The following is a 27,850-nucleotide window of genomic DNA, read 5'->3' on the forward strand; positions in this document are numbered from 1 at the left end:
AAATAGCCTTAGAATACTTTGAGGTGTTAAGAGCAGAGATCATAGGCAGTGTTGTCTGCAGGATTGGTTTGACGTCTCATGGTGCTGTTTACTGAATCTGTTCTCTTCCACAATAAAACATGTATAGCTTTCTCACTGGGCCCTTGCACAAATAGGAAATGTAACGTGAGAATCTTAGAAGTTTGCAAAACTGCATCATTTAGAATGTATCATTAGCAATTATCAGGGGCAGATAGCAGAGGCCTTATTATGTATTTCTTTCTTGTGATAAAACTCTAATCTGGCCTATGTTTCATCCTCAAGGACAAAATGTGGTTTATTGTTCACTGCAAGCTTGTTTAAAGGACAGAGATGCTTCTAGGCTGATTCATATTCACCCTTCATCAGGATAAGCACAGAGCGAGAAGCTAGCCACGCTGTGCTCCTCATTGCCTAGCTCAGGTAAGACAGCACAGAACAGTTTTCAGAATTCAACTGATTCTGCTAGACATTGTAGTTCAACACAGTTGATTGATTGCTAAAGACTTAACCAGTTCAACTGAAAAATGTTTACAGAAGTTCATCATTACCTTTTGGAAGTGGGGTGTTGGTGATGGTATGGGAGTAATTAATATCTCAGGTAGGAAAGGCATTTAAACTTGAACTTTTTTTTAAATTTTAATTTAATTTAATTTTTATTTATTTATTTTTTATTTTTTGAGATGGAGTCTCACTCTTGTGGCCCAGGCTGGAGTGGAGTGCAGTGGTGTGATCTTGGCTCACTGCGACCTCTGCCTCCCAGGTTCCAGTGATTCTCCTGCCTCAGCCTCCGAAGTAACTGGAATAACAGGCATGCACCATCACACCTGACTAATTTTTGTATTTTTGGCAGAGATGGGGTTTCACCACGTTGGCCAGGCTGGTCTTGAACTCCTGACCTCAGGTGATCCTCCTGTGTCGGCCTCCCAAAGTGTGGGGATTATAGGCGTGAGCCGCTACTCCTGGCCTTTTTTTTTTTTAAACTTTTTTTTTAAAAGACAGTGTCTTGGCTGAATGTGGTGGCTCACGCCTATAATCCCAGCACTTTGGTAGGCCAAGGTGGCCGGATCACAAGGTTAGGAGATTGAGACCAGCCTGGTCAACATGGTGAAACCCCATCTCTACTAAAAATACAAAAAATTAGCCGAGCATGGTGGCACGCACCTGTAGTCCCAGCTACTCGGGAGGCTAAGGCAGGAGAATTGCTTGAACCTGGGAGGCAGAGGTTACAGTGAGCCGACAGCACACCACTGCACTCCAGCCTGGGTGACAGAGCAAGACTCTGTCTCAAGAAAAACAAGAAAAGAAAAAAAGAAAAGAAAAGGCAATGTCTTGTTCTATCACCCAGGCTGGAGTGCAGTGACACAATCATGGCTCACTTTAGCCTTGACCTCCGGAGCTCAAGCAATCCTCCTGCCTTAGCCTCTTAAGTAGCTAGGACCACAGGTACATGCCACCTTGCCTGGGTAATTACAAATTTTTTTTTTTTAACGATAGAGATGGGGGTCTCCCTATGCTGCCTAGGCTGGTCTCAAACTCCTAGGCTCAAGTGATCTTCCCGCCTCAGTCTCCCAAAGTGTTTGGATTACAGGCGTGAGCCACCATGCCTGGCTAAACTATTATTTGCAATTATCTTATACGGAATGTATTCCTAGGCTGTGTTGTTTCTTCAGTTTCTTGTGGGATGCCTTTTTCTTGTGTGTAAATATCTCTTCTGGTTTAGAAACAATTTGTTCCTTTTCAGCGAAGATCATCTCCATGCAGCAGAGGGATCTCTCATATGGGTTAATCTGACCATGAGCTCTGTAAATACGGTGTACATCTTAGCTTTGTTCAACTGAATGTGCTCGATGATCCAAGAATCTACATCTAAACCCTGCAGTTCAGCATTGCTCTCTGCATTTTTAAGCACATGCAGCAAAAATTCGACACTTTTTTGGGGGTCACGAAGCCTGCGTCCAGCCCCATGGTTTGGCCTGGGCACACACGCCAGCTCCACCTTTGTAATGATGGAAAGGCACACAGTGCCTCTGAAAAGTGACATCTTTCAGGTACTTGGTGTTTTTTGGGGTATGTATACCTTGATGGCCTGCACAGTTACATGGGTGTTCTTAAAGGTAACATAAAGATTTGAACGCCTTGGTTTGCATGATTTTGTGGAGTTTTCTGAGTCAAGGGATAGGCAAATCATTTTCAGAGATTACCCCAGGCCAAGAGGCTACAGAAAGAGCTTGAATTTTTTCTCGCATTCTGGCACCAATAGTAACTACCAAGTAATAAAATAGAGAAAACGGAAGGCATAACAGCCAGATGGAGGGTTGGATGAGACAGCTTACTGTTTACAGAGTTTGGAGAACTGCATCTGGGCGTGAGGAGACCTGGGCCATGGGGCACTCCTGTCTCCGTGTGCTGGAGGGTATTTGAAGCCGAGGGATAAACCCCAAAACTTCTTCCTGCAGCATCTATTTCATGCAAAGACTAGCGGCCAAAATACCTGTGTTTTTAGATTATAACGCGTAGGTAGAGGAGTGGGAAGCAAATGTGGCATGAAGTTTGGGAAGGGTCTCCCAAGGCTGTCCACCTTGGAGGCGAGTGGATTGTGGAGGAGTCAGGTTAGGTGGCTCATCGGGGTGGCTAGCTGGCGTGCTTTCATGGCCTCGTGTTCTCGCTGGGCCTGCCCCCTCAGAGGTGTTTCTCATCTCTGTCTAATTGGTTTCTCTAAGCACAGGAGTGGATGCTCCATCCTCTACGAAGGGTTTTCCCCAGTGACTGCCCTTTGACTCATTATCACCTCCTCTCCTTGGCTCTTATCAATTCCTGCCTTGCGCTGTGGGCACATAAGCCCCAGTCCCAAGTCCGCTGCTGGTCGATTCTCCTGGAGAGCGCAGTGTGAGTGTGGGCCCCACCTGCCGAGCACTCTGCCTCCATGGAAGCAGGATCTCAGTAAACACTGGAAGAAGGAAAGACAGAATGAGAAGCTGGTAATCACAACCTGTGGCTAAGGAGGTGGCTGATTTTATTTCTTTTTAGAAGTGAAAATCAGGAGAGGGTTTCGCTTAGCTGGAGGGCGGGGTGCGGGGGATGTATTTCCTGAAAGAAGATGAGAGGGAGGAAACTTAAATCTCTCCCTTTAAGATAAATTTCCTGGCAGGGCGCGGTGGCTCATGCCTGTAATCCCAGAGGCGGGCAGATCACCTGAGGTCAGGGGTTGGAGACCAGTCTGGCCAACATGGTGAAACCCCGTCTCTTTCAAAAACACAAAAATTAGCTGGGCTGGTGGCAGGCGCCTGTAGTCCCAGCTACTCGGTAGGCTGAAGCATGAGAATCACTTGAACCTGGGAGGAGGAGGTTGCAGTGAGCCAAGATACCCCCACTGCACTCCAGCCTGGGTGACAGAGTGAGACTCTGTCTCATTAAAAAAAAAAAAGAAATGAAATAAAAAAGATAAATTTCCTGATTACACATGTGCATGCACACACACAGGGAAGTGCTTCTAAAAGTCCTGAAACCGAAGATAAACCATTCTGATTGGTGACTCTCTTTTGTCCTTATCTGCGTCTAAACAGAAGGTGAATTGTGGATTGCTTTAGCTTTGCCTGTTGCCCTTTTCATCAGTAATGCAGGCTAAATAATTACCCTCTTTGTTTTTTCCAATTGTGTCAGCCCCAGTGTACTTCTGGCAATAAGGAAATGTTAATTGAGAATGAAAATAGAGTCATTAAACCCTTACATTAAATAATTATGGTGTGTTCTTTTAAAGACATCGTGTTATCGGTATACAAATATGTTGCAATCAAGTTATCAAACTTGCCCTCTAATTTCCAAAGAACAGTACTGTGACCCAGGGCCACATAAGGAGAATCTTAGACTCTTGTGGGCATCATGAGTTGATTTTGATGCTTCCCATGTTTGTGCTGTGTCTGGGATTCTCTAGGGGCAGTTAGCTGCATCCAGGCCCTTTATGCGAATTGTTTAGTAGAGCTGAAGGCAGCACTGTGCAATTATCAGAGAGGCTCCTGGACATCAATTCCAGTTCTGGCCCTGATTTTCTTTGTAGTTTTAAGCCAAACAGGAAAATTTATCTGCATATTAGTTCTCCTTTTTAGCAGTAGAGAAGATACTATTTCTCTGTGAAATGTCTTAAAACTTGAATACAAAGAAACTTTAGACACAAGGGATTATTAATAGTGTGCCTGTTGTGTTTCTGTTCGAGGGGAGGAGGGGATGTAAATTTCAGTTTTGATTCACAAAGGAGATTCTGCAGAGAATCTTTACAGTCATACTTCAGACTTCCCTTCTCTAGTCTCCTCTGTTCTTTGGATAATCTTATTACCTTTTTGGTCATTCTAAGCACTACATGGATTAGTTCAGTATATAGATTATGGCCATATAAACCTCATTCTCACTCTTGGCCGATAACCTCACTCTGGTTTTGCTGAAAAGATTAAAGCTATTTTGGAAGAATTGAACTCGCCCATTCCTCTCAGTTTCGTGTTGATGTATCTTCATCTCTGTGGCTGTCTCCCAGTTGCAGACAGAGGCAGCCACCTTTCTTCCTCCTCCAGAGCTAACCCTTTCCTTTGTGCCCTTGATGCCCCCCTCCACCTCTTCCTATTACCACTACTCGGTACCACCCACATATTAGGGCTCCCTTGCAACCACTTTCAAACAAGCCCAGGCTTTATTCCATTTTAAAAAGCACACAAGAAAACCAAAATGCTTTTGCCTGACCTTGCTGTCTCTTCTAGTCTATTTATTGCTTTCCTTTTGCAGCAAGACATCTCAATTTCCTCTTTCCTCATAGCCCCTTAGTTTTGCAGTCTAGCTTCCTTTCTCTATCACTCTATTGAAATTGTGTCCTCAAATGTCACAGTGGTGCCCTTGTAACTTAATCTGAAAAGGGTGGTGTTTTAGCCTCATTCTTCTTATTTTCTCAGCAGCATCGATTTTCTTTCTTTCTGCCTTTTTTCTTTCATGTTCCACTCTGACATAGTTCTCTGGTTTATATTTTTCTGCTTATCTCCTCATTGGGTTTTCTAGACCAGTCCACTGCATAGCATCATGGCTGAGTCCAAGCTCTCACATTAGCCTGCCTGTGGCTGAATTTTAACTCTGCCATGAATTAACTGCATGACCTTTGTCAAGGTAATCTCCCTGTGCCTCAGTTTCTCCAGCCTTAAAATGGAGACTATAGTAGGAGTATTAACTTTTGGTTTGATGTAACAATTGAATGAGATAGTCTATGTAATATTTATCCCAACATTTGGCACATAGAAGTTTTCATTATCTATTAGCATAACAATAAGCTCCTCCATCTTCGAAAATATAACTGTTTTTTTTTTCTGTTAGGACATATTTTCCATATGACCCAAGGCAGAGCGAGACGATAACTAATTATTGATAAATAGATTTATGCACATGGTTGGAGAGTCCGGGGAAGAAGGGATGATGAGGGAGAGAGGCTCCTAAATTCTGCAGGTGCTGTAATTCCCTGATTTTAATTTTGCTTTGCTTTTTACCAACAAATCATTTTGAGAGCTTAAATCGCTCCTTTCAGGACATATGGTGTTTCTTGAGCAGGAAGGGACATCAGCGGTTAAAGCTCTTGTTGTTGGTGCAACAGTCAGTCACGATGAGTCTGCCTGGCATGGAACACAGTGTCCCATCCTTAGATTAAATGCGCTCTTAACAGGATTATGTAAGGAAGGAGGCAGCCACGGCGGCATCTCTGTGCAGAGGCCGCCTGGAACCCGTCCATTGAGTCATGCCGCCATCTCGCGGCCGCAGGGGGAACGGGCCTTGACAGGGCCGTTTGGTTTGGTGCAGAGGGAAGGTCCCAGAAGTGCCGTCTATAGAATTTCTGCAGAAAGTGTGGGTCAGGCTGACATGAGGGAAGAATGACGGGGGATATCACAGCAAGGAGAAGGAAAAACACCTCAGCATGGCGTGGGGAAGCAAAGGGCGCAAGTGATGCTTGTGCCAGCCCACAGTATTCTTGTCGGTTTCATTCCAGAACAATTCCCACTCCCACCCCAATACTCTATAAACTTTGACTTTCCCCTCTTTTTTGATTCTCACTTTCCATCACTCTGTGCCGACCCGCTATCCTGAACAGACCCTGCGTCACCTCCTAATTTCGCTTCTTGTATGTTAGGAATTCAGGGCTGGGAAAATTTAGCCGAGTCATCACATTTGGCCACTGCCCGGAAAAGCAGCCCTCCCGAGTCAGGAACGGGCTCCGGTTCATCACGTGGCAGTCGCCTGCAGGAGCCGCAGGTAAGGGACACTGTTGGCCGGGGCAGCCCAGATGCAGCGGGAGGCGTCCTGGCTGCGCTTGGGTTCCCAAAACCTTTCTGGAATGTCACTCTGGTCACCGGTGTCAGAGGGAGTTCAACCTTTAGGGGATAGCTGTTTGGCAATGTTCTCTTTGTAAAACTGAAGTGGGCAGTGTTGACCAGGAAGCTGATTTTGTTTGCTTTTCACAAACTATGTTAATTGATCAGTAGATGGATTATAGATCATTCTACTGTCAGCAATATAATAGAATGGCAGGGACGCAGGGAAGATATTGACGCTTTAAACTGAAATGTCTATGCGGTCTGTTTTTCCTGGTTCAGCACACAGGACATTGCCTGGGAGCTGAACCTAGGCTTATAGTACAGTGACTGAAAGGATAGCTTTCAGAGTCCTGAAATCTGCTCTGCCACTACTATTTGACTTTGAGTTAATTGTTCAACATTACTTTAAGCCCCAGTTTCTTGTTTTCTAAAATGAAGACGATTTATTTTTATTTTTATTTTTTGAGACAGGATCTTGTTCTGTTGCCCAAGCCGGGGTGCAGTGGCACAATCTCGGCTCACTGCAATCTCTGATTCCTGGGTTCAAGTGATTCTCCTGCCTCAGCCTCCTGAGTAGCTGGGACTACAGGTGTGCACCACCGTGTCTGGCTAATTTTTGTATTTTTAGTAGAGGCGGGGTTTCACCGTGTTGCCTAGGCTGGTCTTGATCTCCTGATCTCAAGCAATCTGCCTGCCTCGGCCTCCCAAAATGCTGGGATTTATAGGCATGAGCCACCACACTCAGCCTACTATTGTGATTTATAAGTTCAGTGTTGGAAGGATTTTTAAGCAATCTAACAGTTTCTTCTGCTCATTTTACAGATGAGGAGATCAAATCAAAGTGTTTTATAATTTTGGCCTTCATAATATACCTTTTGGCTTCAATAAATAGAAGGATTATTGACCAAAAATCTAATATTTTGAGTCAGAATGATTCAAGTTTGCAAAAGCAGATGGGAGTCAGTGTAAAGCATAAAACAGTCTTCTAAGTTACCCCAAATCCACATATCTTCAGTGAGATCAGGTATAAGCACAACATGGCAGTGAACACAAGTCCCAGCTGGGGTCTTGGGGTTGGTGAAAACCAGGGGGTCTGCACATAGCTCACTCAGGAGTATGTTCCAGAGGAAGAAGAATTGGTTGAAGAATGTGTGCAGAGATGAGTAAAACTAGAAGCAGAGCTAGCTGTGTCTTTGGCTTCCAAATGGCCAGGTGACTCCTGGTCTTGGTTATACAAGGCTAGGCACATGTGGTGACCACAGAAACCCACCAGAAAATGTAATTCTCCTAGGAAAGAATGCCTGTCAGTGTACGGGTGAGTGGGCTTGGAGGAGGAGTTAGAACACCCTAAGAAGTCTTGGAATCTGTATACTACCTTAATTCACAGTGTGTTTAAAACGATCCTCTCTGAGATCCTGTGTTGCAACAGATGAGAATGATCCTTTTGTTTTTGTTGGATTGGGTGTAAAGGACTTAATGTTTTAGAAAGGAGGGAGGCACTGCAGGCAAGAAGGAGGGCGTGGGGGTGGGGGGAGTCCTTTAAGAAGCTGCGAGTACAGGAAACACAAGGCTCTGGCGAGGGGCCTTGTGACCTTGATTTAACTCCTAATTTGTTTTATTTTTAAAGGAAACTTTTAACTGAAGAATAGCATCTTGGAAAAGTTGCATAAATCATAGACAAACAGCTGCTGTGATTTTAATTTTATTTTTAAAGTGAAATTCAAAGTGCTTCACAAACATATGGTATCAATCTCTTGTTCTCTGCATAGACACTGACCTCCTTCCCTTTCTCATCCCTCAGCCCCAGCTCCCTCCCTGACTTCCATGGTTTCTACTACTGCATGGACTCAGCCTAGCGGAGTTTATTTAATTTCCAGGATAGAGGTTCTTCTGTATCAGCATGTGTGTAGCATTGCCAGATGCTATATACATATACAAAAAGTGCAATGCTCAGGCCCAACACTCCCTGAGATTTGGATCCAATAGTTCTGGGGCAGGCCTGGAGTTTATTATTATTATTATTTATTTTTATTTTTTAGAGACAGGATCTTGGTCTGTCAACTCAGCTGGAGTGCAGTGGTGCAATCGTGGCTTACGGCAGCCTCGGACTCCTGGGCTCAAGGGATGCTTGGTCTCCCAAAGTGCTGGGATTACAGGTGTGAGCCACTGCACCCACCTCTGGCTTGGAATTTATAACATGTACCCCGGGGAATTCTGATATAGAAGGCGCAGCCAACACTGAGAAATGCTTTACTTTTCCCGCACCCAAGATTGAGATGATCCCTGACAACCTGTGAGATTAAACGACATCACGGTTTTTCTCTTGTGTTGGGGAGGCAGGGTTTGCTAGAAGAGGTAGTGAGCTCAAGATGGAACTCTGTGTGAGTTTCTCTAACCACAGATCGAATCTTCCAGGTGGAGCCACTCAGTTCTCATTTACTTTGCCCCGAACGGGAGCATGACTTTGAGTTCTACTTACGCCTATGAAGGCGAGGCTGGCTGCTTGATTTCTGAAGCCTGGGGAAGCTGCCTTGGCTGGCTAAAGCCCTTAGCTGTTATGCTAATCTTGGAAGAGAAGTCAAGCGGAAAGAACAGGGGAGCAGGTTTGTTTTCCTTCCCAATGGAAAGGAGCTTCAAGCATGATTTTCTTATGCCTTGGAACAGAGATACCAGCTGTTTTATAATGAGGCCCGTGCTCTCCTGGGTGAGTGGGCCCTCAGCTTGAGGGAGTTTTGCTTCTTTTATTTTGATTTTGAAATTTGAGATTTTTTTCATTTGAAGGTAATCTTAATGCTATTAAATTCATAAATATGCTAATTTAAATATCCAATCCTATTTATCTAAAACAGACATTGCAAGCATACAAATATCTATTCTCTCCACATGTCAGCACCCATTCAGGTCATGGTTTGGAAATGGGGAGAATAGAATTCCCTTAAACTGCAAGTCAGCTGGTGTTTCTTTACAGTTAACGTTAGCAAAATTTATGCAAAATAGTAATTCACAATGGTCTTCTTTATTTGTTAACTCACAAGGAAACACCTTCAAAACTGTATTTTGTTAAAGTGTTCAGAGATGTGGAAAAACTGAACTATATAAATATTGAAAACTTAAAAATTCCTTAATTTTTTATTCTTGGAACCACGACCACAATTTACAGGGCAATATACCTGATGTAATGAAAAGAAAAAGAAAAAGCTACAGCAGATAAAAGACCATAGGGATGTGCATCTAGCCAATGCTACATTGCATTATCAATAGCTGCACTTTTTGCAAACTGTGACTATGACAGTCCTGAACAAGAAGGGTTTTCTGTTTAAGCTACAGTAAGTTTTCTAACTATGTGTCATCATTCCTTCCATGGCAGATTCTTACAGTTCCTCTAATGCACTTGGGATGACTGTTTCAAGGTAACTTGCTGCTTTCCCAAAACTTCTCATTCTTTCTTCTGCTAAGAACTGTAGCCCTTTACTACTGTTTTTATTTTTTATTTTTTTGGAGACAGAGTCTCGCTCTATCCCCCAGGCTAGAGTGCAGAGGCATGATCTTGGCTCACTGCAACCTCTGCCTCCCGGGTTCAAGCGATTATCATGCCTCAGCCTCCCGAGTAGCTGGGATTACAGACACCCGCCACCATGCCCAGCTAATTTTTGTATTTTTAGTAGAGATGGGGTTTCACCATGTTGACCAGACTGGTCTCGAACTCCTGACTTCAGGTGATCCACTCACCTCGGCTTCCCAAAGTGGTGGGATTACAGGTGTGAGCCACCGTGCCCAGCCTCCTTTTCTGCTGTTTTTAGAACCTTCTGCTACCATATCCACTGTTTCCACTACCAGATCCATAACCATCACCATAGGGACTCCCTGAGCTTCTTCCACCAAAACTGCCCCCTTTTATGGGTTCATAATTTGATTGCTGTTTCCAAGATCATTATAGTTCCCACCACCACCATAGTTACCGCCACCAAAATTTCCTTCTTCATTATAACCACCATATCATCCACCACTGCCACCATATGGACTACCTTGGTTTCCATATCCTGGTCCACCACCACCATGGTCCCCTCTACTATTATGACCAGGATCACCACCCATAGTGGCTACCGTCACCTCCAAATCCATTCTATCCACCGTCATCTCCTGCATAACTGTCTCTGCTGCCATCACCTTCATCACCATAGCCTCCTTTCTACCAAAGTTCCCACCACGGCCAAAATTACCTTCACCACCTCCAAAGTTTCCTCCATGACCAGCTAAGTTGCCAGATCCACTTCCATGACCTCTTTATGACCCAGTAGACTCCATCTCATTTAGAAAGGACCCTTTTTACTTCACAATTATGCCCATTAATAGCATGGTATATCTGAAAAACAATTTTATCAATTGTTTCATGATCATCAAAAGTTACAAGAGCAAATCCTGTTTTCCACTCTGCCTGGCTTCCCTAACTTTTTTATTTATTATTATTATTTTTTGAGATGGAGTCTCGCTCTGTTACCTAGGCGTACAGCGGCATGATCTTAGCTCACTGCAACCTCTGCCTCCTGGGTTCAAGCAATTCTCCTGCCTTAACCTCCTGAGTAGCTGGGATTACAGGCATGCACCACCATGCCCAGCTAACTTTTGTATTTGTAGTAGAGACGGGGTTTCACTACGTTGGTCAGGCTGGTCTCGAACTCCTGAGCTCAAGTCATTTGCCCGCCTCAGCCTCCCAAAATGCTGAAGTTACAGGCGTGAGCCACTGTGCCTGGTTCATAACTTCTATCGTTTCAATCTTGTCACACTTTTCGAAGGAGTCTCTCAAATTATATTCTTCTGTCTCTTCCTTATTACTCTCAACAAATATTTTCTTTTTTTTTTTTTTTGAGATGGAGTCTTGCTCTGTTGCCCAGGCTGGAGTGCAGTGGCGTGATCTCGGCTCACTGCAAGCTCTGCCTCCCGGGTTCACGCCATTCTCCTGCCTCAGCCTCCCGGGTAGCTGGGACTACAGGCGCCCACCACCAAGCCCGGCTAATTTTTTTGTATTTTTAGTAGAGACGGGGTTTCACCGTGTTAGCCAGGATGGTTTCAATCTCCTGGCCTCATGATCCGCCCACTTCGGCCTCCCAAAGTGCTGGGATTACAGGCGTGAGCCACCGTGCCTGGCAAACATTGTCTGTACTGTTGGATGAGCACCAGGTTTTACAGAACCCTCTCTGGAAACAGCTGTCTCTGGTTTCGCTACATGCCCATCAACCTTGTGTGCTTGAGCACACTTTGCTGCACCAGCGTAAGTCACAAAACCAAGGCCCCCGAGATGTTTTGTTTGGGAGTTTCTCATAATCACACAATCTGTGGGTGTGCCCCATTCCTCAAAATGGTCTCTTAAACTGGCCTCTGTAGTTTCAAAGCTCAGGTCACCAAGAACCAGTTTTCTCAACTGCCCTGATTCCCACGGGTCTTCCCCACCCCCACTGTCACTGGCTTCAGGGGCAGATGGTGATGGCCTGAGTCAGGCTGGGGGCAACTGAGTCACAGCTTTACCTCCACTTTGAGCTTTTTTTTTTTTTTTTTGAAGGTAATCTTAATGCTATTCAAATTCACAAATATGCTAATATAAATCACCAGTCCTATTTGTCTAAAGTAAGATTGTGTTCAACCCCTCCTTCAACATGGGACAGGAGTTTTGCTTCTTTTAGGCTCCCTGTACCCATTGTCAGGCACCTGTTGGCTCTGATCCGGAGCATCTGACCTGAGAATCTTTAGGTTCTATTGAAACATAAAGTTGTTAAAAGAAAAGCCCCAGAAAGAAACAACCAAGCGTGTTTTCTGACTCTATGTGAATTTTAAATTTTTTTTTATTATTATACTTTAAGTTCTAGGGTACATGTGCATAACATGTGGGTTTGTTACATATGTATACATGTGCCATGTTAGTGTGCTGCACCCATTAACTCGTCATTTACATTAGGTATATCTCCTAATGCTACCCCTCCCCGCTTTCCCCCTCCCCACAATAGGCCCTGGTGTGTGATGATCCCCTTCCTGTGTCCAAGTGATCTCATTGTTCAATTCCCACCTATGAGTGAGAACATGCGGTGTTTGATTTTCTGTTCTTGTGATAGTTTGCTGAGAGTGATGGTTTCCAGCTGCATCCATGTCCCTACAAAGGACACGAACTCATCCTTTTTTATGGCTGCATAGTATTCCATGGTGTATATGTGCCACATTTTCTTAATCCAGTCTGTCACTGATGGACATTTGGGTTGATTCCAAGTCTTTGCTATTGTGAATAGTGCTGCAATAAACATATGTGTGCATGTGTCTTTATAGCAGCATGACTTATACTCCTTTGGGTATATTCCCAGTAATGGGATGGCTGGGTCAAATGGTAGTTCTAGATCCTTGAGGAATCGCCACACTGTTTTCCACAATGGTTGAACTAGTTTACAGTCCCACCAACAGTGTAAAAGTGTTCCTATTTCTCCACATCCTCTCCAGCACCGAATTTTAAATTTTTAAATTTTATTTTAGTTTCAGGGGTACATGTGTGGGTTTGTTATAAAGGTAAATTGTGTCTTGCAGGGGTTTGAAGTATGGGTTGTTTTGTCACTCAGGTAATAAGCATGGTACCTGACAGGTAGTTTTTCGCTCTTCACCCTCCTCCCGCCCTCCACCTTGGTGTCTGTTGCCTTTTGTGTGTCCACGGGTACTCAACGTTTGGCTCCCACTTATAAGTGAGAACATGTGGTACTTGGTTTTCTCTTCCTGTGTTAGTTTGCTTAGAATAATGACCTCCAGCTCCAGCCTCAGTGTGAATTTTAAAATCCCTTTATTCTGGAGAGAAGCAACACTGTACTGCTGTGGTTTCTTTCTGTTAATGCAATGGTTCTCCAAGTGTGGTCACCAAACCAGTCACATCCCAGTGTCACCTGGGAGCTTGTTAGAAATAGAAATTATTAGGCCCTGCTGCCGATGCCCAAAATGAGAAACTCTGGGGCCTGGGCCTGGGAATCTCGGCTCACTGCAGCCTCTGCCTCCCGGTTCAAGTGATTCTCCTGCCTCAGCCTCCCGAGTAGCTGGAATTACAGGCGCCCGCCACCATGCTCAGCTAATTTTTGTATTTTTAGTAGAGATGGGGTTTCACCATGTTGACCAGACTGGTCTCAAACTCTTGACCTCAGGTGATCCACTCACCTCAGCTTCCCAAAGGGATTAAGGGTGTGAGCCACCGTGCCCAGCCTCCTTTTCTGCTGTTTTTAGAATCTTCTGCTACCATATCCACTGTTTCCACTACCAGATCCATAACTATCACCATAGGCACTGCCTGAGCTCCTTCCACTAAAACTGCCCCCTTTCATGGGTTCATAATTTGATTGCTGTTTCAACAATCAAAATGTTTTAACAAGTCTGCTGGGTGATTCCGATGCACACTGAAGTGTGAGAGCCACTGGTTTAATGAGGAAGCCTGTGGGAATACCTTGAAGCAAACAGAGAATCTCGGTTCAGCCAGGTAACTGATGGAAAGAGAAACTCTCGCTAATTGGTGGGGATGCAATTTTCTGGGGTTTTATTTTGGTTCCCCCTTGCAGTGGTGAGAAGATTCCTGTTGGCCAGATATGAAGGAGATATAGGTCCTGGAAGTTATGGGGTGAGGGAGTGTTTTCATGGACCTCTCCGGAATGGAGCAAATCCACCTGGGGTTTCATTGACCAAATCCACCTGGGGGACAAGGACGGCAGAGAAATCAAGTCCCCATGCACCTCCAGATCAAGGAAGTCGAATGTTCCAAAGTACAGCTGTTGAAAAGGGTCAGGTTGTATCAGAGAGGAGTGTGTCTTGGTTTGGCCAGGAGTGTGTCTTGGTTTGGCCAGAGAGGAGTGTGTCTTGGTTTTCCAGCTTTAGGACTGAAAGTCCCATGTCCCTGGAAGCTCCCCAGCCCTGGGAAAACCAAGACAGTTGGTCACTGGTCACTGTAGTTCAGTGACTGCCTGCTGGAATTACTTGGTGGGCTTTAAAAAATACTGATGCCTGGGCCCCTCTCTGGAGATAATGGTAGACCTGGTCTGGATGTTTAGAAGTTCCTCAGGTGATCCTAAGGTAGCCGGGGTTAAGAATGGTTGCAGCTGCTTGCCTGCCATTTCTCCTATTAAAAAAAATAAAACACAAAACATATACAAGTCAATGGTTCTAATGAGGTTGAACCCCTACCACACATTATATACAAAAATTAGCTCAAAATGGATCAATGACCTAAAGAGAAAGGCTAAAACTATAAAATGCTTAAAAGAACATAAAGGGGTGAATCTTCATGACCTTAGATGTGGCAATGGATTCATAGATATAACACTAAAAGCATGAGTAAGAACAATAAAAATACACAAATTGGACTTCGTCAAAACTTTTGTGCACAAAGGACATTATCCAGAAAGTGAAAAGACAGCCCACAGAATGGGCTAGAATATTTGTAAATCATATGTCTGATAATGGTCTAGTATTCGGAATATATAAAGAATTCTTACAACTCAGAAAAAGACAACCCAACGGAAAATGAGCAAAGGATTTGAACAGAAATTTCTCCAAAGAAGATATAAATCACCAACAAGCACACGAAAAGATGCTTAGCCTCATTAGTCATTAGGGGAATGCAAATAAAAACCACAAAGGACAGACCACTTCATACCTACTAAGATGGATCTAATAATAAATAACAATAATAATGGAAAATAAAAGTTGGTAAGGATGTGGAGAAATTGGAACCCTCATGCATTGCTGGTGGGAATGTAAAATGATGTAACCAACAGTTTGGTGGTTCTTCAAAAAGTTAAACATAGAATTACCATAGGATGGCTGGGCTCGGTGACTCACGCCTGTAATCCTGACACTTTGGGAGGCTGAGGTAGGGGATCACTTGAGGTCAGGAGTTCTGTACAAGCCTGGCCAACATGGCAAAGCCCTGTGTCTACTAAAAATACAAAAATTAGCCAGGCATGGTGGCGTGCGCCTGTAATCCCAGCAACTAGGGAGGCTGAGGCAAGAGAATCCGTTGAACCCAGGAGGCAGAGGTTGCAGTGAGCCACTGCACTCCAGCCTAGGAGACAGAGTAAGACTCTGTTTCAAAAAGAGAAAAAAAAGAAAAGAAAAAGAATTACCATATGACTCAGCAATTCTACTCCTAAGTATATACCCCAAATAACTGAAAGCAGATACCCAAACAGATAGTTGTGCACAGATATTCATAGTAGCATTATTCAAAATAGCCAAAACAGGGAAACAGCCCAAGTGCCTATCGACAGGTGAATGGATAAACAAATTGTGGTATAACCATACAATGGAATATTATTCGGCCGTAAAAAAGAACAAAATATTGATACATACTACAACATGGATGAACCTCAAAAACAATATACTAAGAAAAAGAAGCCAGTTATAAATGACTACAATAATGTATGATTCCATATATGTGAAATATTCAGAATAGGTAAATCCATTGAGACAGAAGGCAGATTAACATTGCCCAGGGCTGGAGGAGGATGGGATAGGGAATGAATGCCTAATGGGTGCAGGGTTTTCTTTTGGGGTGATGAAAAAGTTTTGGTATTAGACAGAGGTGGTGGTTGCAGAACATTGTTTATGTGGCTAATTGTATGTTACATGGATTTCACCTAAATTAAAAGAAAATCATCAGGGTACTCATATCTACAAAGTACATTTGAAATCAAGCTCTTTAGAAGTCAGAGTCTTCCACAGCTGGCCTTTAACTAGCCCCTGTAGCCTATGTTCTACCTCTCTCCTACTATTTTAATCGTTATTGCTACCATCACCATGATACTGCATGGGATCCCATTGAATCCCAAAGTGTCATATATGCTCTGCCTCTGCTTCCAAGCTCACCAGTGTGCTTTGGGAAGTCTCCACCAGCTGTTCCAGCCCATGGTCCTCTCTCGGCTCCAATGCTCTTAACTTTATGCCCTTGCCACTCAAAGCATAGTACCTGCTTGGCATCCTCTGGGAGCTTGGAAGAAAGGCGGAAATTCGAGTTCCCGCTGCAGACACACTGAACAAGATCTTCAAATTATTTTAGTGCATATTAAAGTTTGAGAAGTGCTGGTTTGTACTAGTTGGCCCCAAGTCAGGCTGTGGATCAGAATCACTTGGTAAGCTATGCTTATGTATATTATACTCTTTCAATAATACATGCAGATGGTAAAATTACAAGCTGTACATATACAAAAAAGGGTGAAAAAAGTAAGTTTCCCTCCAATTTCAATTCCTCGGATTTCCAGCCCAGAAGTCATCTCTCTTAATGTTTCTTGGGTATTTTTCCTCCTTCTATGCATATGCAAGCATATATGTACATATGTATTTCCTGCCCTCATTTTGATTTTACTCAAGTGATAAAATACTGTACACATGGATTTGCACTTTTCACTCAAAATTTTATCATGGAGATTATTTTAGCACATGTTGATCTACCCAATATTCTTCTTAGTGACTGCATAGCAGTTTTTGTAAAGTTGTATAGTTATAATATATGTAATTTATTTATGTTCAAACCATTGGCTGGGCACAGTGGCTCAAGCCTATAATCCCAACACTTTGGGAGACTGAGGCAGAAGGATTGCATGAGCCCAGAAGTTTGAGACAAGACTGGACAACGTAAAAAAAAAAAAAAAATTAATTGGGTGTGGTGGCATGCACCTGTGGCCCCAGCCACTCAAAGGCTGAGGCAGGGGGATTGCTTGAGCCTGGGAGGTGGAAGCTGCAGTGAGCGGTGTTCCTGCCACTGCACTCCAGCCTGGGAGACAGAGTAAAACCCTGTCTCAAACCCCTGCCCCGCACCCCCTTCCCCTGCCCAAACCATTAAAGAACACCATATTGTTTATTACGGCGCTATGGTGGCTATCCTTTGTGTATATCTTTGAGCATATGATGTGCTAATTTCTATAGGATTAAAGAATTGCCAATTATGTGTGCTTTAAAGTGGTAAGAGATAGTGCCGAATCCTCTCTAAAAAGAGGTACCAATTTACATTCTTGGAGAACTTTTAAAAACACAAAATTTGAGGCTACTCTGCATTTCAATTCATGAGAACTCTGTGGGCAGAGCCTGGGGATCTGCATTTTACTTCTTTGGTGATAGTGATAAAAGAAATCTGCAGAATGGAGTGGGGAACCAGAGGGCAGATCTCCCTTCACCCCCAAGCTGCTATTCCTCCTGGGCTGCCTTGGGTTGCTATTTATCTATGTGACTGTTCTATCTCCTCACCACGGTGGAAGGTTCCTAAAGACAGGTCTCAGGATTGCTGCCTCCTTATGTTCTTACCCCAGCACAATGCATTGTACAACAATGTTTGTTGATGTTGAGTGTCTGTGGCTCATGTGATTTTTTTTTTTTTTTTTTAGTTCCATGGACCAAAGACAGAGGAGAATCCTGGGCCAGCCCCTTTCCATCCCTACTTCCCAGCCCAAGCAGAAAAGGACATCACTGATATCTTTCTTTTCCAAGGTCTGACACAAAATATTATGAACACATTTCTCCTCCCAGCAACTGTTTTGTAAGACGTATGTTTGCTTGGTCTGCGGTTAGTTAGTCCTGCTCCCCTGAAGTTCCTTCTGAAAAAACTTTGATGACAGTTCTTTTAACATGGATAGGATGTTTACAGGATGACAAGAAGATTAGTTGAGAATAACTTGCTGCTAACTCAATAATACAAATATGGTGTGGTGGCTCATGCCTGTAATCCCAGCATTTTGGGAAGCTGAGGCAGGTGGATCACTTGAGCTCAGGAGTTCTAAACCAGCCAGGGCAACATGGCAAAACCCTGTCTCTACCAAAAATACAAAAATTAGCTGGGCATGGTGGCATGTACCTGTAGTCCCAGCTACTCAGGGCTGAGGTGGGAGGATCGCTTGAGCCCGGGAGGTAGGGGTTGCAGTGAGTTGAGATCGTGCCACTGCACTGCAGCCTGGGCAACAGAGTGAGACACTGTCTTTTTTTTTAAAAAAAAAAAAAATTAGATAAAAAAGGAATGAGCTGTAATGAAAATCCAGGAATACTAATGAAGCTTGGAAATCACCAAATCTCATCCATAGCACTACTGAGATAGCTGAATCTCAAGCCAGTCTCCCGCTCTAGGCCCCTCTCTAAGGATGGTGGGGAGGTGGCTTTTGTCTTCTCTGATCTTGTCCGGATCTTTCAACATCTTGATTCTGACTCTAGTACCTGTTGCTGTGTTTTGGGTCCTGCTGCACACCAGGGTCTTCCTGCATGAGAGCTCACAAGCTTACTACAAAGGCTCAGAGACTAGCTTATCTCTTGCCCCATCCCTGGCCCTGCAATTACTTCGAGTTCAGTGTTTTTGTTTGTTTGTTTGTTTTTGAGACGGAGTCTTGCTCTGTTGTCCAGGCTGGAGTGCAATGGTGTGATCTTAGCTGACTGCAACTTCTGCCTCCCAGGTTCAAGCAATTCTCCCTGCCTCAGCCTTCCAAGTAGCTGGGATTACAGGCATCTGCCACCACGCCCAGCTAACTTTTTGTATTTTTATAGAGATGGGGTTTCGGGGTTTTGCCTTGTTGGCCAGGCTAGTCTCGAACTCCTGACCTCAGGCGATCCGCCTTCCTTGGCCTCCCAAAGTGCTGGGATTACAGGAGTGATAGAGTTTAGTTCTTAAAGTACAGGTTTCTGCATCAGACACACAGTGTTCCCCAATTTGCATTATTCATGAATTTCTCTTCCTGCTCTTAATTGCATGTTCAGATGCATGCATTCTGGAGTTGGGACATCCTTTAAGTGCCCTGAAATGTTCGCAGATGTGTACTAGATCAGTCCTGAAATGTTCGCAGATGTGTACTAGATCAGTCCTGAAATGTTCGTAGATGTGTACTAGATCAGTCCTGAAATGTTCGTAGATGTGTACTAGGTCAGTCCTGAAATGTTTGTAGATGTGTACTACGTCAGTCCTGAAATGTCTGTAGATGTGTACTAGGTCAGTCCTGAAATGTCTGTAGATGTGTACTAGATGTTTGCAGATATGCTTTGCTAATTATGTCAAGTGCTATTGAGAGTTTGAGTAACATGACTACTGAGAACTGACCCTTGGAATTAGCCATATGGCAGGGTAGGGGTGAGGGGACATTAGCCTGATTGCAGAGGGTTCAAGAGGCAATGGGAGGAGACAAATGGGAGAAAACAAGTATAGAAGTCTTTCAAGGCATTTGGCTACAAAGGAGAGAGAAAAATGGGAAAGAGCTGGAAAAGAAGGGGTAAAGGGAGCTCTTTGAGGAGTAATGGCACTCCTTTCCCTGTGAAACGGATCCCTATTCCCAGGTCACATCAACACTGATCAAGTCTTTCTTTCTTTCAACTTCTGTCACGCCCATAGTTGCTCTAGAGCCACTCCCCTACCTTACCACCAGCCTGCATTATCTTTATTGCCCTCTTTCTCCATCAATTTATTCATTATGTAGACCAAATGAGTACATTTCCAACAAAACTCAGGCATTTTTAGTAGGAGAATGAAGGGGTAAAATTGAGCAGGCAATCGCGGGATTTTCTTTAGAGGGAGGGATTGGGGTTGGGATTGGGTATGACTCTAAACACTCCCAAATTAATACATTTTTGACCCATCACCCAGGTCTCTTGGAAACTGAGGTTCCAGAAGCGGGAGCCCCTGAAGAATGTGCTTTTCATCTTGGCAGAAAGAGCTCGGGACCCCAATGCTAAAAAGCGTCACATGGCAATGAGAGGCCTGGGAACCATGGCCCGTGAAGCCCCTGACAAGGTAGGGAAGGAGAGTGGGGCTCAGCCAGCCCCCCAAGCCTCTCCAACCCTCTTGGTGTGGAGACTCCAGGGCTGGAGTATGGTCTCTGAGGTATTAGTTATCTATCACCCCGGAACAAACCACCGCACACACTTAGCAGCTTACAGGAACACATGTTGATTATCTCGGTTTTCGCTGGTCAGGAGTCCAGGTGTAGCTCAGCTGGGTCCTCTGCTCAGGATCTCACCAGGCTGCAATCAAGTGTCTGCCAGACTGCATTCCTTCCTGAAGCTCAGGGTTCGCTTACATAGTTGTTGGCAGAATTCAGTTACTTCCCGTTGCGGGACAGAGGTTTCTGTTTTTTTGACTGCTGTATGCTGGGGGCCACTTTCAATGCCTAGAAGCCACTCTCTCACAGCATTATGTAGACCAAATGGGATGTTCATAGATGTGCACTAGATCTTTGTTTGTAGATGTGTACTAGATGTTTGTAGATGTGTAGATGTGTACTCGCTTCCTCCAGGCCAGCAGGAGGGTGTTGCCTCCTCCTGTCTGCTAAGATAGAGTGTTATGGGCTGGGCTGCGGTGCCTCACGCCTGCAGTCCCAGCACTTTGAGAGGCCAAGGCGGGCGGACCACTTGAGGGCAGGAGTTCAAGACCAGCCTGGCCAACATGATGAAACCCCATCTCTTTTGTATTTTTGTAAAAATACAAAAAATTAGCCAGGCATGGCTGCAATCTCAGCTACTCGGGAGGCTGAGGTATGAGCAGAGATCACCCCAGGCACTCCAACCTGAGCAACAGAGCGAGACTCCATTTCAAAAAAGAAAAAAAAAAAGAGTCTTATGCAATATAAAGTCACGTCTGTAGTCGGGAAGCGAGTCACAGGTTCCTTCTGCACTCAAGCGGAGGAGACTTACTCAAGGTGTCACTCATTCAGGGTCATCTTAGGCTCATGTCACCTCAGCAATATCAGTTGTGGGAGACAGAGCTGCGGGAAAGATAAACTCACAGCTGTTACCCTTCCTGATAAATTTAAGTGATTTTTTTCTAGTAATGTATGTTTGTTTCATAAAAGATGTTTTTTTCACCTCCTCCTTTACCATCTGCCAACTTCAGTGCTCATTTTGTCTCCTCCCCACTATACAGGTACCTAGTTCTCCCCAGGCCCCGAGATCACCCAGGTCTGCCGCCCTATTTGAAGAGCCCTACCCAGCTTCACCCACACACATGCCACACTCCAGATCACTCTTTCTGTTTTCCTTCCTAGGCTGAGTTGGGCTCTTGGGTTGGGTTAATGGAGCTTTTCTATTTTAATGAGAGTTGTGCAGATCTTGAAAAAAAAGCCTTGGTCTCTTAATTCAAGTCCTAGGTTATTAGTAGCCTAGATGTGGGGTTGCTTTTCAACCCATGGGGAGCAATGCCTGTGCTATTAATGCTTTCAAACATTGGTGACAGGTGAGAAAGCATAAGAAAATTGTCCTCGACCTGCTGGTGTACAGATTGTATGACCCTGTGAGTTTGGAAGTCATCCATGAGAGTATGAAGACTCTGACCGTCGTTCTGGGCAAGATCCAGGGGAAAGGTTTGGGTTCCTTCTTCATAGACATCACACTTCAGACCAGGACTTTATTAGATGATGTAAGTAAATTAGAAAAATTCTGCTTTATTGAAATCAAAGTGGGATTAGAAATGTGACTGTGGGGCCGGGTGCGGTGGCTCATGCCTGTAATCCCAACACTCTGGAGGCCAAGGTGGGTGGATCGCGAGGTCAGGAGACAGAGACCACCCTGGCCAACATGGCGAAACCCTGTCTTTACTAAAATACAAACAACTAGCTGGGCCTGGTGGTACACGCCTGTAGTCCCAGCTACTCAGGAGGCTGAGGCAGGAGCATCACTTGAACTTGGGAGGCAGAGGTTGCAGTGAGCCGAGATCGCACCACTGCATTGCGGCCTGGCAATAGAGCAAGATTCCATCTCAAAAAAAAAAAAAGACATGTGAGCTGTGGATGGTTTGTTGCTGTGGGAACAAGGTCTCTATTATTCACTTATTTGTTAACACATCTTGTTGAGAGACTAGTGCTGTGCTAGGGTTGGGAGGACATATAAAGATGCATAGAATTTTATCTCTACCCCTCAAGGGTTTTTTTGTTGGTTTGAGACAGGGTCTCACTCTGTCGCCCATGCTGGAGTGCCATGGCTTGATCTCAGCTCACTGCAACCTCCGCCTTTTGGGGTCAAGTGATCCTCCCACCTTAGCCTCCCAAGTAACTGGGACTATAGGCACATGCCACCACGCCTGGCTAATTTTTGTATTTTTGGTAAAGATGGGTTTTCACTATATTGCCCAGGCTAGTCTCAAACTCCTGGGCTCTAGTGACCTACCTGCCTCGGCCTCCCAAAGTGTTGGGATAACAGGTGTGAGCCACTGCGCCTGGCGAGTATTCATCTTAACAGAGAAGTGGGTATATGTACACTGATGATGATGTACACTGATTGACTAACATGTAGTCAATGCTCTCTTATAAATGTGGCAATAGCAATGATTAGCATTTAGTGAGCCCTCACTGTGTGCCAGGCACAGTGCTAGGCAGTTTACATGAATCATCTCATATAATCGTCACAATAACCCCGTGAGATGGGCACTGAAATTATCTTCACTTTGTAGACAAGGAAACCAAGGCACAGAAAGGTTAGAACTTGCCCAAGTTCACAGAGCCAGGAAGTAGCCATGTCGCCAGCTCCTCTGACTATAGGGCTGCACTCTAACTCTCAGATGACAAGTCAGGCTAAGCAAAAAGTGCACCGGCACATTGTTCAGTCCGAAACTGAGAAGTGTCAGAGACCCTGACTGCAAGCTAACAAGTTAGCCTGCCAGTTATTCTGTCCCTGAAAGACAAGACCTACAGAACAGCGAACAGACCTTTTATTTACTCCCAGAGAGATTTGCAGCATGTCCCCAAGCCCTAATTCTCTCTGGAGCCACATGGCGAGAGCCAGATGTGTCAGCAGCACAGGAGGGGAGAAGAGGCCTTGACCTTATGTAACTTGGAGCTCATATAGGAGCTGGGCACCTGTGTCCCACCTGCTCCAGAGACACAGCGGGATTTTTGCTCTTGAATGTAAGCCAGTTCTCTCTGGGGAGGGAGCGAGGAAAGGTCCCTACTTACCACACTGGAGTGTAAGCAGATGTCTCTGGGGAAATGGCTCTAAATCTCTTGGAGGTGCCATCTGAACTTCCAGAACGTGTTTGTCGTTCAACCACTTTTTTTTTTTTTTTTGAGACAGGATCTCGCTCTATTGCCCAGGCTGGAGTGCAGTGGCCTAGGAACACAGCTCACTGCAGCCTCAACCTCCCAGGCTCAAGCGATCCTCCCACCTCAGCCTCCTGAATGGCTGGGACCACAAGTGCATGCCACTATGCCTGGCTGATTTTTGTAGTTTTTGTAGAGATGGGGTCTCACTATGTTGCCCAGGCTGGTCTCTAACTGGGCTTAAGCAATTCTCCTGTCTTAGCCTCCCAAAGGGCTGAGATTTCAGAAATGAGACATGTGCCTGGCCTTCAACCATTTTTAAAAACCCTAGTTGCCTGGAATTTTTGAGCAGAAATCCCTGGCCACATAGAAACACAGAAATTCTTATGCAGAGCTGTTTGCTGACAGTTTATATCTCGATTACAGATAGCACTCTCTACTATCTGAGGCCCGTCCCTAGGAGGACGGGCATCTGTTTTACATGTCTATACATCTGTTTTACATGTCTATACATCTTATAGCATTAGGGTGTGGCTTTGGATGGGGTACATTCTCCATTAAAATTAGTTAAACACACACACACACACACACACACACACACACACACACCCCCTCACTGATAGAGCAGTGAAGATAATACAACCCTAAGCCAGGCATGGTGGTGTGTGCCTGTAATCCCAGCTACTCAGGAGGCTGAGGCAGGAGGGTCACTTGAACCCAGGAGTTGGAGGCCAGCCTGGGTAATATAGCAAGATGCTGTGTCTAAAAAAAATAAAATAAAATGCAATCCTAAGGCAATTTCGGTATGCATCATGTGCTAAACTTTTAAAATATACTTCACGATACCATTAGTGGTCCTCAGTCTTGCTGGGTCTCTGTGACCCCCAGTTCTTGGTGCTCCTTCCCCCCTGTGAAGGTCCACCCCAGCCCTCCTCCCTCTGGTTTACCTGGAGGAGGACTTAGACTACAAAACCCGTGCACCAGGAGTCAGGTGTTTGGGTTACTATACTGTCTCTGTTACCTGACAGTGTGATTTTGGTCAAGTTTCTTAAGTGCCTTGGGCCTTGTTCTCCTCACCTGGAAAGGTAATACTTGGACCAAACAGCTCACCTTGGAAAGAAAGAGAGGGTGGAGTCCACTGAAATGCACTCAGGGACAAACCCACCAATCAGACTGGAATCAGGGAGAGGTGGGAGGGTGTTGGGGGAAGAAACATGATTATTATATCCACTGCAGATAGGAGAAACTCAGACCAAAAGCAAAGAGGAGAGACTTGGCAAAAATGCTGGAGTAATAAACAGGGAACTGGTTGAATGAATTTTGGTGCAGAAAAGAAAAAGAGAAAGAAGAAAAGAAAAAGAAAAATGAAAACTCCTTTGTGTATTGACATAGAAAGAGCTCTCAGACTGATGAACACTCAAGGTGCATAACAACAGTGGCATGAGGGAAAGGATCACATGATATACATCTTTCTTCTTTATTTTCGGGAGAGATATACACAAAACATAACTTTATTAGCTTGTGGGGAGGAAAATTTGGTGGCCGATGGAGAGGAGTGGGAAGTAGATCTACTTGTTCTATAAAGCTTTTTGGTTATTTTGAATTTTGGGAACTTTATAAATGTATTCTATCTCCAAAACACGAAATAATGAACAAAAAATCTGGGAATGTGGGAGTAGCACTAGTGATTTCCCAGGCTAGCCCTCTCATCTGCTGGAAAAGAGGTTCATTGAAGCCTTTGGGCCCTCTTCAAGCCATCCCCACCCACCCAGTTAAGTGCTTTAGACCAGATCTCACTGCCCACCCTGTAATGTACAGCCAAGATTGACGGCTGTGATGTGTTCTGATTGACGGCTGTGATGTGTTCAGATGCAATTGCCTTTTGATAATGATCTGGCTTTCTTATTGTTTTGTCGACGGGGACCACAGGAGAATGACAGTCTGAGATACTCGGCCTTTGTTTTGTTTGGGCAATTGGCTGCCTTTGCTGGGAGGAAATGGAAAAAATTTTTCACCGGTCAGGTTAAGCAGACACGAGATTCCCTCCTGATCCATTTACAGGACAGAAACCCCCAGGTTGCCAAGGTAAGACCTTGACTCTGCAACCAACAGAGTGACATCTCCATGCTATTCATAAAGGGAGTTGCGAGTTGAGACGCCAGACCCTGGGGTTCCTGCTAGCACTGCTGTAGATACTTAGCAGCGTTTCTTTATGCATCCTAGACAAGGTGCCTCTTCAGTGTGTAATCTCTCTTTGAGCAAGAGTGTTATTTTCCATCTGCCCCACCTGCCCAAGCCCAGTACCTGTCAATGCTAGATAAGCTCAGGGTAATGGGGTTGGGGGCAGAGAGGCACAGATTTAATCAATGGTGCAGCAGCCCACATAATGAGGATATTTATTCATGCCCAATTAGCTTTTGTCATTGTGCTTGGTATAGATTTCCCACCTATAGCTGCTTTTCTTTTGTTTCTTTTCTTTCCTTCCTTTCTTCCCTTTCTTTCTTCCTTTCTTCTCTCTCTCTTTCTTTCTTTCTTTCTTTTCTTTCTTTCTTTCTTTCTTTCTTTCTTTCTTTCTTTCTTTCTTTCTTTCTTTCTTTCTTTCTTTCTTTCTTTCTTTCTCTCTCTCTCTTTCTTCTTTCTTTCTCTTTCTCCTTCGTTCCTTCATTCGTTCGTTCCTTCCTTCCTTCCTTCTCTCTCTTTCTTTCTTCTTCTTCTTCTTTTTTTTTTTGAGACAGAATTTTGCTCTTGATGCCCAGGCTGGAGTGCAATGGTGGGATCTCAGCTCACTGCAACTTCAGCCTCTGGGGTTCAAGTGATTCTCCTGCCTAAACCTGCTGAGTAGCTGGGATTACAGGTGCCCGCCACCATGCCCTGCTAATTTTTTATATTTTTAGTAGAAATGGGATTTCACCATGTTGGCCAGGCTGGTCTCGAACTCCTGACCTCAGGTGATCCACCCGCCTCAGCCTCCCAAAGTATTGGGATTACAGGCGTGAGCCACCTCGCCTGGCTCCACCCATGACTTATTAATTTCTTCTGGTAGTTTTGTTTTATTCTTGGAGAAAATGTGTCCTAACAAGGTTGGATCAACTTCAGGCCTGCTTTGGAGTGGGACTTGGTGAACGTTTCAAACCAATTGGGAGAAAAGCTTTCTATCAAACCACTTGCCTTCTTTAAGTTACTGAGAGAGAAATTAAATTTCGGAATCCAGTACTACTTTTGATGAGATAATAACAAGGGCTGTGCTAAACTATAAAGCTATGCCCTTCCCGCCAGTCCCCAAATTATAGACATGGCCGTCTTATAAGCATACATCCTTTAAGATTCAAATGTTGAAACTACCTGGAAGTTACTTTCACACTTTCAGTGGCCCCCTGACCACAGATTGGGTGCAACCTCTGGGATACTTTTCCTTGCTTGGGATTATAGAATGCTCTAATAAATAAAATAGTAACATTATTTTTCTCAGGCTTGCAAAACAACATTTCGAGCCTGTTCTCCATATCTGAAACTAAGGAAGGAATACAGCTTCCAGAGCGAAGAAGATCAAAGGAACACTAAGCTCTACCGGCAGCTGGTGAGTGAGCCAGGGTAGGAGAGAATTCTCTTCCGGTCCCTGCCCTCCTGGTGGTTAACACGGAAGGTGGCCAAGCACAAGAAAGAGATACCCCCCATAAAATGACTCAGGCCAACTATGTTTTTTTTCTTTCTTTTTTTTTTTTTTCTGGACAGAGCCTTGCTCTGTCACCCAGAGCAAGTACAGTGGCACCATCTCGGCTCACTGCAGCCTTCACCTCCAGGTTCAAGCGATTCTCATGCCTCAGCTTCCTGAGTAGCTGAGATTACAGGCGTGTGCCACCACACCCGGTTAACTTTTGTATTTTTAGTAGAGATGGGATTTCACCATGTTGCCCAGGCTGATCTTGAACTTCTGATCTCAAGTGATCTGCCTGCCTTGGCCTCCCAAAGTGCTGGCATTACAGGTGTGAGCCAGCATGCCCAGCCAAGCCAACTATGTTTTGATTGTAATTGACCCATCATACAACGTAAATGACAAAACGCCTAGAGGATCAAGCACGAGATATATTGGCAGTTCCAGTTCAGGTCACTAGCTGGATGCAGGTGATGCCTCCACCTGTCCTGCTTATCCACGTGCCCTGCACTGACCACTGCCTACTAGTTACATAGTCAAGGAAGTTTGCTGAATCCCGCCCTCACGCGTACCTTTGCTAATTTCTTTCAGAGCCATTATCATCCAGAGATCCTACAGTTCTTCTACGCAAATAAAATTCTGTAAGCGCAGAGCAGCAGGGAAATGGTTCTATGTGAGTGCATTGCTGAGCCATGGTGTTCCCCTGTTTTATCTCACTGGATGCCTCTTCTTGCCTCTTGGGATTGTAATGGAAAAGAGGGTGCTGGGAGAGCAATCAAAGGCAAAAATAATACATGGAATTGTATGATTATATCTAAAGTAAAATTCTAGACTGCTTTCACTTA

At 44.5% G+C, this 27,850-nt stretch overlaps 1 protein-coding gene across 5 annotated transcripts; it reads left to right on the forward strand.

Annotated features, from left to right (window-relative positions):
* Positions 1-365: 365 nt before the first annotated feature.
* MRO (maestro) lies at positions 366-27,850 on the forward strand. Of its 5 annotated transcripts, XM_025365376.1 has the most exons (8): positions 366-441; positions 6,173-6,294; positions 17,741-17,843; positions 19,972-20,118; positions 21,556-21,738; positions 25,283-25,438; positions 26,823-26,930; positions 27,597-27,850. In XM_025365376.1, the coding sequence occupies exons 3-8, from the start codon at positions 17,745-17,747 to the stop codon at positions 27,648-27,650; spliced, it is 747 nt and encodes a 248-aa protein (XP_025221161.1). In that variant the 5' UTR covers positions 366-441; positions 6,173-6,294; positions 17,741-17,744; the 3' UTR covers positions 27,651-27,850. The 5 variants fall into 5 exon arrangements, with proteins under 5 accessions (XP_025221161.1, XP_025221163.1, XP_025221159.1 ...); XM_025365374.1 differs by lacking the exons at positions 366-441; positions 17,741-17,843 and adding an exon at positions 5,960-5,981; XM_025365375.1 differs by lacking the exons at positions 366-441; positions 6,173-6,294 and adding an exon at positions 9,753-9,766.

This window comes from Theropithecus gelada, chromosome 18, assembly GCF_003255815.1.
Source record: "Theropithecus gelada isolate Dixy chromosome 18, Tgel_1.0, whole genome shotgun sequence".
NCBI classification, from domain to species: Eukaryota; Metazoa; Chordata; class Mammalia; order Primates; family Cercopithecidae; genus Theropithecus; species Theropithecus gelada.

Coding starts and splice junctions, on each gene's coding strand:
- MRO (XM_025365374.1), top strand. CDS start 5,960: ATGGCGTGGGGAAGCAAAGGGC. Junction 6,295..19,971: donor GTCGCCTGCAGGAGCCGCAG/GTAAGGGACACT, acceptor CCCATCACCCAG/GTCTCTTGGAAACTGAGGTT. Junction 25,439..26,822: donor GAAACCCCCAGGTTGCCAAG/GTAAGACCTTGA, acceptor TATTTTTCTCAG/GCTTGCAAAACAACATTTCG.